Source organism: Mytilus californianus, unplaced genomic scaffold (genome assembly GCF_021869535.1).
Source record: "Mytilus californianus isolate M0D057914Y unplaced genomic scaffold, xbMytCali1.0.p SCAF_21, whole genome shotgun sequence".
Taxonomy (NCBI): Eukaryota; Metazoa; Mollusca; class Bivalvia; order Mytilida; family Mytilidae; genus Mytilus; species Mytilus californianus.
In genome coordinates this window covers 949,561-962,725 of record NW_026262670.1, presented here as the reverse complement: position 1 = coordinate 962,725, position 13,165 = coordinate 949,561, and the positions used below count along the sequence as shown (strand labels likewise).

General features: G+C 34.5%; 1 protein-coding gene across 2 annotated transcripts; it reads right to left on the bottom strand.

Moving 5' to 3' along the window:
- Positions 1–4,920: 4,920 nt before the first annotated feature.
- Positions 4,921–12,579, bottom strand: LOC127731949 (neuropeptide Y receptor type 1-like). Of its 2 annotated transcripts, none has more exons than XM_052240888.1 (2): positions 12,346–12,579; positions 4,921–6,829 (listed from the first exon to the last, which is right to left on the bottom strand). In XM_052240888.1, the coding sequence occupies exon 2, from the start codon at positions 6,793–6,795 to the stop codon at positions 5,761–5,763; it is 1,035 nt and encodes a 344-aa protein (XP_052096848.1). In that variant the 5' UTR covers positions 6,796–6,829; positions 12,346–12,579; the 3' UTR covers positions 4,921–5,760. The 2 variants fall into 2 exon arrangements, with proteins under 2 accessions (XP_052096848.1, XP_052096847.1); XM_052240887.1 differs by lacking the exon at positions 12,346–12,579 and adding an exon at positions 7,483–7,815.
- Between the last annotated feature and the right edge of the window lie 586 nt (positions 12,580–13,165).

Genomic DNA, 13,165 nt, shown 5'->3' with positions numbered 1-13,165 from the left:
TGATTTTTCATTTCTTCTTGTTAATTGTCCATTTTTAGATGGTGAGGTGTCCTTGTCACTATCTTATGTTGTTAATATACGGACGGATTTAAGAAACGCAACACATACTTTGTTTATGTTTGCATCAAATCATGACTTATATTCATTTCATGGCTTATCATGCTTCCCGTACTCCTTTTTTAATATAAAAATCAATACCTTAATTTCCTCAGACAACCAAATATCGCTGAATTTCGACGTCGCATGAATTTCTTGACACGAACTTAGAAGCGCATACATGTTTTTTTATCTACGTTTAACATTTCCTGAATCAATTGCCAAGTTCTAATCAGTAAAAAAATATTGATTTTCCTTTTCGTCACGACTGAGAAATGAAAATTAAAATTAAGTCATTTAAAATTTACAGACGGAATTTAATGCACGTTCTTTTGAGAACAAATTAGCGCTATAAAATTACTTTTAAATCCCTGAAACTTCAGAGCAGGTAGTCATAACTCGTAAGTGACCACCTATTGACCCAGTCAACCTGTAGTTTAATGTTACGTCATTTCAATCAAATTAGGCAACGTCATAAGCAATGTTTCTCGTATGCTGAAATGCCATATAACCCACGTTAATTATGTTTATCAAGGTTTAAGTGTTCACCACATTACTGCAAAAACAGACTGGATTGGGGGGAAATGGCATAAATCAAAAGGGGGAAAACTTTGACTCAAAACATTACCAACAGCATTATATTGGTTAACCTTTCTGTCAGTCAATTAGCGATATTTAACAGCTGTCTTTACCTTTGACGATTGACAAGACCAGCAAAATAAGAGAAAAAAACAGGATTTCTTTGCATTCCACACGATTTAAACGTTAACGTTATCAATTCAACTTTCGAATTTCAAATTTACCTTAGACGATGAAGAAATGAATCAAATTATTATTTAATTTAGTTTTGCATGCGTAATGTGTATCTCAAAATGAAAAACTAAAAAAACTAATCAAGTGTTGCGTTTTTTAAAGTCCGTAGTTGATATTCCTGAAATGGTACAGGCATTTCATTGTGTAGAAAATGGTAGATTAAACCTGGTGTTAAAGCAAGCTACATGTCAACCTCTCACTTGTATGACAGTTGCATTAAATTCCATCATATTGACAACCACGTGTTAGCAAAACAAAGATGCATATTAGGTAAAAACGTCAACAATTAGGGTACAACAGTCGACATTGTAATATAATCTTTATCAATAGCAAGTAAATGTTTCAACAAAGAAACACAAAATGGTATATAGGCAAAGTACATTAGCAAAATTGAATTCAAAATAAGGAGATGTGGTATGATTGTCATGAGACAACTATTCACCAATGTTGAGATGAAGTGAATGTAAGCAACCATATGGCCTTCAATAATGAGAAAAAAATCATATTGTATAGTCGGCTATAAAAGGCTCCGACACATTTGTTTTCATGCTTTTGATAATTGATCTTATTGAACTTTTCGTCAATTTCAATTACAATCTAAAAAAAAAAATGTGGGAGAAATGAATTAAAAAGAATGTTAACAAATTGAGTTTGACACTAGCGTATGTTTGATGTTTAACGGACGCAATCATGAATTGACCGTTATGAAATATCTGTGTCATATGATCATGAATATGTCCCAGCTGACTTTATAACAATTTCGTTTTCCTTCCACATTATTGAATGAAACTTACGAATGACAACTCTTATCGTTTCCACTTGCAAACATAAAAAGGAAAGAGGAGCACATGTAGGACTAGTAACACATTATTCACCATTACATGCACTACACATTTCACTAGTAACTTAACAGGAAAAACTTAATGGACACAACCTTTGGAGCCTCTGTATTGTTCCACAGACATAATCTTTTACAGAATTAATTGTTCGTCGTGTGGGCTTCTTTATGTTGGTGCAACTCCACAAACTTTGCGTAAAAGAATGAATCAACAACGGTCTAATACTAAAGATCCATAGTTCATGGTTTTTTATAACAAATTGAATAAACCGGACCATGATCTATTGCTATCTATGAAAGTAGGCATCATAGAGAAAATCGATCATTGCACAATAACACTATACTAAGTACTCCCTTCCGTAAAGATAAAGAAATTTTCGAGATAAAAGAATTAAGTACTGCAATACATCAATTGAAACCATAACTTCAAAGTTAATATGGATTCTCATGAGGACTACGCAAGAGCATGGGCTAAACGAGAAGAATTTTTTTTCACAATGGGTAAATGCAATCAGGTCTCTGATGATAAACGTCAAATTCCTCAGTTGAAAAACTCATGAAACTGTTGAATAATCGACCGACGACTGTATCAAAAAAAAATAAGATGTGAAATGTATATTATTACTTCACGATAAATATCTTGTTGTTCCTGCGGCAGATACGTTCTATAATATTGGCTTTGTATGTAAATCGTACTACTACGAGTTTCTTGTCGAATAATAAGCATAAATCAGCACTCTGGTAATCCCACATTCAAAAACATATCATTTGACAAGGATGAAAAGTTGGTGAATCATAAGTCTCTCATGGCTTCAATGAACATTTACATTGAACAGAAACTCTGAGGACTTACCTTGTCTGTATTGGATACCTACGCTTCACAAACTTTCATACAAACAACTGTACATTGCAGGCTTATCTGCATGTTTTACAAAGTAATTGTAAATTAGATTGACAAAACATCTGTCCGCAGTGAAATACTGTGAAACTGTTTACTTACGTAGTGGTCTTAACCATATGTGGATTCTAAAAAACTGTAATGAACTTCTGGATAATTTCAAATCTCGATCTTTCTCTGAAATTTATTTTATCAAAACTTTAGATTTTCTAACGCAGTACACTACAATACCGCATGTAAAACTAGAAAAAAACGTCTTAAACAATAATCCACAATGCTTTCCAATATAAAATTGGTAGCATACGCAAGAATTTTATTATTTAAAGCTATCAGACGACATATTATCTGAACAGAAAGGTAAAGCATGCTACACAGAGGACCAAGTTAGCTGTATGCTGGTATTATTGACAACATATTTGTTGAACTTGGAGGTAGACTTTTTCAACATATTACCAGTGTTCCTATGGGAACGAACTGTGCGCCTCTCCTTGCCGACCTCTTCTTAATTTCCTATGAGTCGGTGTTCTTTCACACACTTGTCAAAAAAAGAAGATCAATGAAGCCAGATCATTTAATTTCACATTCAAATACATTGATTTTGTTCTTTCCATTAACAATTCATTCTTTTCTGATTGGGTTCTATTTCTATCATTCTATATTCTCCTGAACAAGACATTAAAGATCAATAAACGCATCTTCTTCAGCTTCATTTTAGACTAATACCTCATATATAGGCATAAGTGTTCATCTTGTTACCATATTTTATGACAAACGAGACGATTTCAATTTTCAAATTATCAATTTTCCCTACCGTTGTATCAATATACCAGCTCCACCAGCATATCGGATATATATAAATTTGCGAAAGCAACAGATCTAACATTGTTAGGCTGATGTTTAGACGAATTATATATATATAATATATATAATTCGCCTAAACATCAGCCCAACAATGTTAGATCTGTAAATTTGCTTTCGCAAATTTTTTGTTCTTCCCTCGCCGGGATTCGAACTCATGCTACTGAGATATCGTGGCACCAAATCGCCTGCACTGTGCCCGACGCGCTAGACCACTCGGCCACCTAGGCTATACACTCATTTCCCAATACATTCGATTTTCGAGAGCTATCAGCTGCTACCCAGACTTAAACGTCACTACTCAGTGTCTAAGCAGAAAGTTAATGAACCAGGGTTAGGTCAAAGAACGTCTCGTTTTTGTCATTAAATGAGTAAACGGTTTTTATTTTAGCCTAATAAACGGAGAGTTGTTATTGCTTTAAAAAAATGATAGAAAATTGTACAGTAAAACCTTTATTGACATTATAACACGAATTAAATGTTTGAATACTCTGTAGATTGCATTTAAATCATGGTAAATGATGACCTAACGCAGGCCATTATTTTGTGCTTTAAACCACATTTTATTAAAACTTGTGAAATTCCAGGTTTGGTCTTCAAATAAAGGACCGAAAGACAACAACCTTGTAGGTATATAATATAAAGATAACTTTATTCAACTGAATAAACTTGTCACATCCTATTGTATTTTAATTTCTCATCGATGATTAAATGCAGTTGGTTCATTCGTGTAGTGTGAAGACTGTGAACATATATTGTCCTACGTTATTTTGTTATTATATGACTTACATTAACGTCTCTGATCAACATGATATGCAATCTTATATTACTAGATACGTGATTTTTGGTTTATTTATTTATCATTTTAGGGGGGGGGGGGGGTCACTAAATTCCAACTAAACTAACTATTACCAATTACAATAGAATAGTAGGTACTTTTAATTTAAACCAATTATATGTACACAGGTCGTTTGCCCTTTTCAATTCATAAAGACTGTACACACCTTGTTTGTGCGATAGTTTCAGTATTTACATACAAATGCTTCTTAATAACTTTAAAAAATAATACAAGCCCCACATTTTTTTGGTCCAATACAGGCCATTCCCGTTATTAATCAAGTTATCAGTTTTGACGTAAGAGACGAAAAAACTAAATTGGTGCTTCAACGATTTACAATAAAATACGTAGAAAGGTTAGGACGAAGGCCGTATAAGTTTATGTAATGTAATTATTGTGTATGTTTTATCAGAAACTTTTTCACAAGTTTTGTAAATCACAGTATCTCTGTCAAAGTTGACTGAAATAATTTAAAGACAGTGGGCATGCGCCGTGTCGGTAAAAAAAATGATAACAAGGAAAAAAAGTTAAAAATGTGTAGCAGTACTTTTGGAAGTGAAAAAAAAAAAAAAACTCCCAAAACAAATTACTTTTTTAATCCGGCACTTAAAAAAAGCTAACATACTTTACATGATCACAAACTTAAGTGTTTCAAAGATCAAACGATATAAGTCGTCTTATTTTTACTTGAAGTCTGCCAGATATAATAACTTACAAAATCGACCAAACAACATATTAGTTAACTTTTCACAGCTGAAAGTTTCAAGCCTAAAAATGTAAAATGTAACCCGGAACATCTGTGTATACCTGTATGTTGGAGTAGACCATCCGTGTTAAACGTGTATATATTACTGACCCGGCACGTCATCATCATCATATCATCATCACATCATCATCATCATCATCATCATCATCATCATCATCATTATGATAAAACAAATTATATAATAACAAAAATACCTCTCCTTTTATTTGTAAAAAAACAGAGATAGTAGACCTCTTTCGAGTTGTGTCTATTAAAGTTCATCAAGCGTCTTCGTGATCGTCATTCTGCAGGATAAACTAGATTGTTGTTCATTATTCTAAATTTTGAACGACGCCCATAAACGCACGAATGATGTTCTCTAAAACCGAATATTTTGACGGAATTAACGAACTCGAAAGTTGTCTATTGACTTTAATATTAACGGATGGGAGCACTTGCAGTCATGTGTGTAAAAGAACAATTAGAATAAATGTTATGGACCATTACCAACTGATCAAAAGATAGAACTATGATTTTGTTATGAGTTCGCCAGTTTCGATAGATCTTAATTTTATACGGTACTAGTTATGATGATGATGGAAGTTTTTAACGATTTGACTGGCTATACAGCCCTTGCACGGTCGGTTGTAGTTATGTTCTTGCTCTGAAGATATTTATACGGTAATCGTTATTTCCTTGCTCCAACAACATTTTCCAAACAATTTTGAATAAACATTTTTACATTCCACTCTGAACTGTCTTTCCAAAAACAGATAAACTACAGGATTCCCCGCACTACTGATGAAAAATCCTCTGTACATTATGGCTGACATGGATTTAAAGGAACCAGTAGTGTCTGGATTGATAAAATCAATCAAAAAGCTGATTACAGTTAACAAATATCCAACATAAGACATAGTTGATGCCGCAATGAATAAAAATGAAATATCCCGCGAGTATTTAAGACTGTCGTTCGGTTTTTCAGTTTTATCCCGTGTCTTATCCTTTTGATCATTGTTGCTTTTTGCTAAATTTGTCTGAAGCCTTGTAGAGAACCTACTTTTTATCTGACTGGTGATTATCTTTATAACAATTGAATATGCAATAATGCAAATTACGTATAAAATATTCAATAAAACCGCTAAGAAAACAATGAATATAATAAAATAAGATGCCATAAAATATTTTGGATCGACTGTACACTGGTAACTTTCTACATCCGGTGTTCCATTTTCTACAGCACCATAAAAATAAACACTTGGTACAGAGATTAGCCCTGCTATTATTAGAACCACAAAACAAGCAATGTGGGCCTTTTTTAGTGTGAATTGTCTGCCATGGGGATTCCCAAGTTTTCTTTTCCGGTGGATTGCAATGACGGCTAACATGAAACCGGATGATATCACCAGAGCATGCGTAAGGAATCGAAATAGTTTGCAAACGATGTCATACTTATATGTCATATTCCGAACGACAATGGATATTTCGAACGGGATGCAGATAACACATACTGCAATATCTACCGAGGAAAGCCACTGAACAAAAACACGGCAATTTGTTGGTTTAAAACGGAAAGTGTAAATCAGAAACGCATGCGCATTTCCAAATACACCGACAACGCAAAGTAAAGATAAAAATATTGTAACTCCAATGCCATCCTTTTGAAAATTATGTTCTTCCAAGTCTTGTACGGTCAGATTTGAAAACATTCCTTTTTGTCTTTCGAAATGGACTTCAATTCATCTACAAAAAAGTATCAACATGAAGTTATGAAGTTAATAATCGACACAGCTGTGAATGATTCCATTTAGACAGTTTTTACATGTATCCCTTATCAATTGCTAACCCCTGTAGCTTTGTTTACATATGTTTTCATTGGACGATTTTGGCTGTTCCATTAAGACCTCGTTCGGTTTTTAGTGCTTTCAAATTTGGGGTTCAGTAGGGTACCCCTTTAGGTCACAAGGTCAAGTTTCAAAATTGCCTCAGGTCTCAAGGTCACTTTTATGCAAACGAACGATACATCTCTTAGCTGATCTGATTCTCGTTTTTAAATATTTTTAAAGGTCACAGGTCATTTTGATTAAAGACGTCAGATCGCCAGGTCTACCATTAAACCCCAAAGGACACAGGTCGAATTTTGCTTCCCAAATTTCATTGATTGATTTAAACACATAATGTGTTTATACTTAAAACGGTATCATATATGATCATACGTTTCTATTAATAGTTTGCTCAGTGGCGGATCCAGGGGTTCCGGGATTTGGAACCCCCCTTTTTTTACGAGCAATGCTTTTAAATGGGGACATGTGGTTAGAAACACGCCCCCCCCTTATCCTGGGTTAGAATCCCCTTTTAAAAATGACTGGATTCGCCCCTGTTGATTATTTTCTTACCTTAATTTTGTAGACAGACGAATAAATATAACCTCACGGTAGTAAAGTCCGACCTTCGAAGTCATATAGCAAGTAAATATTATACATGTTACTGTGTGACCAGTTAAGTACTTATGGTTAACGTAGGTTGTTCTGACTAATATAAAATATGGTAATTAGCAAACAGTATAACCCGCGAAAATGTCATCCTATATTATGTAATAATATTATCACATAATTTGCTTTTTATTATCAGATCAATACTTTGTATGTCTAAATGTCATATAATTATTGTTTTTGTCGTAAATGAGTTGTCATTTTAATTTGTTGATAAAATAGTCAACCCAAGGGGAAAAACCTGCAACAACACAGATGATAAAAGGAAAGAAAAACATAATCATACATACGTAAAATAAAGTGTCAACAAATCGAGAATGTCGTTCTATAAATTCATAAAAAAGCAATATATTGATTGTTGTTTGTTTAAAATCAAATCAGAGGTTAATAGTTCATGCATGTTTTCGAACAAAAAAAATGAAATCAAATTTATGATTATTCGATTTTTTCAGTTACCTATTACGAGGAAACCTTAAGTCGGACATACTTTTTGTGTTGCATACAGTATAGTATAAGAGATAAATTTTATTTCCAATAGAGGACCCATTATAGGCATAGTCACTACATTGATTTGTTTATATCACACAATTGCAATAGACAATACACAAGAAAATAAAAAGAAAAAAAAAGAAATACAACTGAAAAAAAACATGAAATAATAGTTAATAATACATGTAGTCACGTAAACCAGTATGTTTAGTGTTTATTGACCATGCACCAGAAGCAGCATCACATCCATTATAAAAAAAGCTTTTGAGTCAAGTCCTTCCTCGTGGCTGATGCATATGAACAAATAGTATTGTTGTTGTTCATATGCAGGAGTCACCAAGGGCAGGTGCTTAAAGGATACTCAAGCCAATACACAGAAATATGAACACTTTACAACACAAGCATAAACTAATACTTAAAAAGAATTACTATATTATAGTCCTCCTTGTGGCTAATGCACATAAATAAGATTAATATGTAGTTATCCAAATGCAGGAGCCACCAAGGGCAGGTGCTTAAAGGACATAGTAATATATTGTGTAAAATTTTTGTGTAAAAATATTTGGATTTGGATGCAGCCTCTAGCACAACTTGTCCCAATGCTCTGAGAGAAAAAAAGAGAATACACAAAAAACACAAACAATGGTATGAATTATGAGTATTTTTCATTCTGTTTTATGAAAGCACACATTTCATACAAGATATCCTTGCTTTCATTACTCATTAACCAAATAAACTGATCTTTAATTGTCAACATATCAAAATTAGCACAATATTTCCTAGCACAAAGTATTAATTTACGTCTCTCATTATTTAATGAGGTACAATTAAGAAGAAAATGTAACTCATCTTCAACTTCAGAGCTTGAGCATCTGGGACAAGTTCTATCGTGTCGAGGAATACCCTGATACCTTCCCTTTTCAATCTTTAGGGAGTGTGCTGAAACACGCAGCCTTGTCAGATTTTTTCTAATATCAACATTGTGGATTACAGATAAATATTTTTTCACAGACAAAATTGTTTTTATAAAGTACATAAGAACACAGTTTACTACCAGCATGTATTTGTAATGGCTGCTCCCATTCTTGTAAAAAAAACAGTTCTTAATAAACTTACTATTTACATTCAGTAAGTTTTGATTGTTCATTGGGTTAGCAGACTTAATAATTTTTAATATCATATTTAAACAACCATACCATGAAGGTTTTTTTGCATCAGATAAAAATATTGATTCATGAAAAGCACTATCTAGCAGTGGAGATATGAACTGATTTCTTATTAACCTGTTATAGTATTTAACCATAGCTTTTACAATATTGCAATATAAAGGAAGTCTGCCCAATTCAGATAAGACAGCTATATTTGTTGTTTTTGAGTGGACACCAAGAATATATTTACAGAATTTTAAATGCAGTTTTTCTGCATGACATTTATCATAAATTTGATGAAAGGTTAACAAGCCATTCCTAAATTTAGATGTGAACGGATTAAACATTCCCCACACCTCACAACCATATAATAGAATTGGTTTAATTGTATGATCAAAAACATGCACACTAGTTTTAACAGAAGGATTCAGTGACAATAAATCTTTTGATAATTTGAAGTATGTAAGGCTTTTTTATAGAGTTCTTCTTGTGCAAAGGAAAATGATCCTGATGCACAGAAGTGAATACCAAGATATTTGTATCTATTTACACATTCAAGCAACACATTTTTAATCTTAAATATATGATGGATATGTCTACCTGCTTTGTTGAATATCAATACTTTTGTTTTTTTTGGTATTTACAGTTAGACACCAATCATTACAATATTGATCAAGTAAATCGTTTCTTTTGAAGTCCTTCCGGAGAACTTTATAGTAAAATACAATAGTATAAGTGCATTTGTTTTCTGACTTTGCGTCCGTTCGTTCTCTCGGTTGTTCGTCCGTCCGTCTGTTCTGTTCATGTTTAAGTTTTGATATATGGTAGTTTCCCCTGAAGTAATAGTCATATCAACCTGACATTTAGAACACCTGTTCCTTGTGATGTGAATTTTGTAAAGTATATATACCAAAATTATGACTAAGACCAAGAATTTGCAGTTTACTGAAAATAGAAATGTGATATCAAGAGCGGGGCATGACATCCCTTCTTGTTATGAATTCCTTATGAATAAATCAGGCTTTACAACAAGGAGAAGAACTTCCATTCATAAGATAAAGTTAAATGATTTTTTGGATCACCTGTATACTCCTCCTCTCTTGTTAGTTCTTGCATGATCAAGCATTATATTGGTAAGCTCATGTGGTTGTTAGCATCTAAACCTGTCTTCCGAATACGTGTTTCTCTAGCCAGGGATTCAGGCTCATTGTTCGGTTTACTGACGCGAGGAGGATGGACCAGGATACTATCCTAATGCTCTCGTGCTGATATTTATGTAATATTTGCCATTGAACATTAAACACCAATCTGTTATAAACATGCTCTCGTCCCGAATTGTGTGTAATGTTTGCCACATAACATTAAACACCAGTTAAAATACCAACTGAAAGGTTTGGAAAGTCACGTACATTAAACGTGTTTGCAGGGTAAAATGATCAAGACAAACGTCGGAAGAATTGTACCCTTTGTTTTAGTATCATAACATTATTTAAAAACAAGTTTACCTAGTTTCTTTGATGAGTTTCAACACTTATAATGCGTAGGACGTTCTAAATACAGTCAACGCTTATAATGGGTAGGGTGTTCTAAATACAGTCAACACTTATAATGGGTAGGGTGTTCTAAATACATTATAATGGGTAGGACATTCTAACTACAGTCAACACTTATAATGGGTAGGGCGTTCTAAATACAGTCAACACTTATAATGGGTAGGATGTTTTAAATACAGTCAACACTTATAATGGGTAGGGTGTTCTAAATACAGTCAACACTTATAATGGGTAGGGTGTTCTAAATACAGTCAACACTCACTTATAATGGGTAGGGCGTTCTAAATACATTCAACACTTATAATGGCTAGGGTGTTCTAAATACAGTCAACACTTATAATGGCTAGGGTGTTCTAAATACAGTCAACACTTATAATGGGTAGGGCGTTCTAAATGCATTACGTATGGAGGAACGAGAACATGAACAGCAGTGTATGTACAGTACGACGCAAAATCTGATTTCTGCTGAACTGAGTATTTGTATTTATTTTTATTTATTTTTTTTTGGGGGGGGGGACGATGAGAGCGATGATAGCATGAGCATGACTCTTCGGGTATTGGTGGGGGTGGGGGTGGAGGCGACAATGAGACTGATGATAGCATGAGTATGACTCTTCAGGTATTGAGGGTGGGGGTGGAGGGGACAATGAGACTGATGACAGCATGAGCATGACTCTTCAGGTATTGGGGGTGGGGGTGGAGGGGACAATGAGACTGATGATAGTATGAGCATGACTCTTCAGGTATTGGGGGTGGAGGGGACGATGAGAGTGATGATAGCATGAGTATGACTCTTCAGGTATTAATGGTGGGGGTGGAGGGGACGATGAGAGTGATGATAGCATGAGTATGACTCTTCAGGTATTTGGGGTGGGGTGGGAACGATGAGAGTGATGATAGCATGAGTATGACTCTTCAGGTATTGGTTGTGGGGGTGGAGGGGACGATGAGAGTGATGATAGCATGAGCATGACTCTTCAGGCATTGAGGGGGGTGGAGGGGACGATGAGAGTGATGAAAGCATGAGTATGACTCTTCAGGTATTGGGGGTGGGGGTGGGGACGATGATAGTGATGATAGCATGAGCATGACTCATCAGGTATTGAGGGGGGTGGAGGGGACGATGAGAGTGATGATAGCATGAGCATGACTCTTTAGGTATTGGGGGTGGGGGTGGGGACGATGATAGTGATGATAGCATGAGCATGACTCTTCAGGTATTTGGGGGTGGGGGGATGAGAGTGATGATAGCATGAGTATGACTCTTCAGGTATTTGGGGTGGGGTGGGGACGATGATAGTGATGATAGCATGAGCATGACTCATCAGGTATTGAGGGGGGTGGAGGGGACGATGAGAGTGATGATAGCATGAGCATGACTCTTTAGGTATTGGGGGTGGGGGTGGGGACGATGATAGTGAAATTTGAATATTTTGAAGTCTTGATTATATTAATCACTTTTGCAATTCATTTATTTGAATAGATAGGAATCATCTCGATGTGCTCTTGGTAGTTTTTGAAAACAAAGCTTGACTATTTTGCACAAAAAAAGCCATGGCACTAAAATAAATACTTACCATTATAGCATTTCTGTAATATAAAAAAATCAAATCGAAGCACACTATTATACACGTAAACTTTGTTTTTGTATTAATAATTCATTTCTAAATCGTCCTCAGTGGTCGATATGGTTTGTTATAATTTATAAAAAAAAAAGATGGATAGTAATGTGAATAACTTACACCTCCGAACGGAAATCTGTAACCGGATTTTCTTCCTATTAATACATATATGTTTCTTCAAGACGGAAGTCCTAAGTTTCAGTTAGTCAAGAGCAATATTTGTAAACCACTTGGATTTTTTTTGTATGCTTACCGGATATATATACATATATTTTACTTGATAATTTACACTATCAACACAATCACTGATTCAGCGTGTAATAAAAATATTTTAAAACATGTAGTTACCAAACGACACATTTCAGTAGAGTATGCGACTATTTGATTTTCGGGATCGGAGATTTGATGCGGAGGGAATATTATTTTTCATCTTTTGCAAGCCTGTCTTATTTATTTGGAGCGACTTTATTTTCTTATATTTTCAGTTTTGAACACAACTGTTTCCTTTTTTACATACATTTTTACATGTCACGGAAAAGATTTTTTTATTTTCAGTTTTTACCAGACCAGTGTTTCCTTATCCTCGAACCGAACATAATATGTTTATCTCTGAATAACTATGAGTTTGTCTTCAGTGACCTTTTATTCATTTCTCGAGATTAAAAGGGAGATTAGTTGAGGTGTCTACACTAGTTTGACCCTGTCAGGTTTTCATGTGCCAATCGGCAAACCTCGGGTGACTCCGCTTCTCTCCATCTATCCGTTAGAGGGAGGT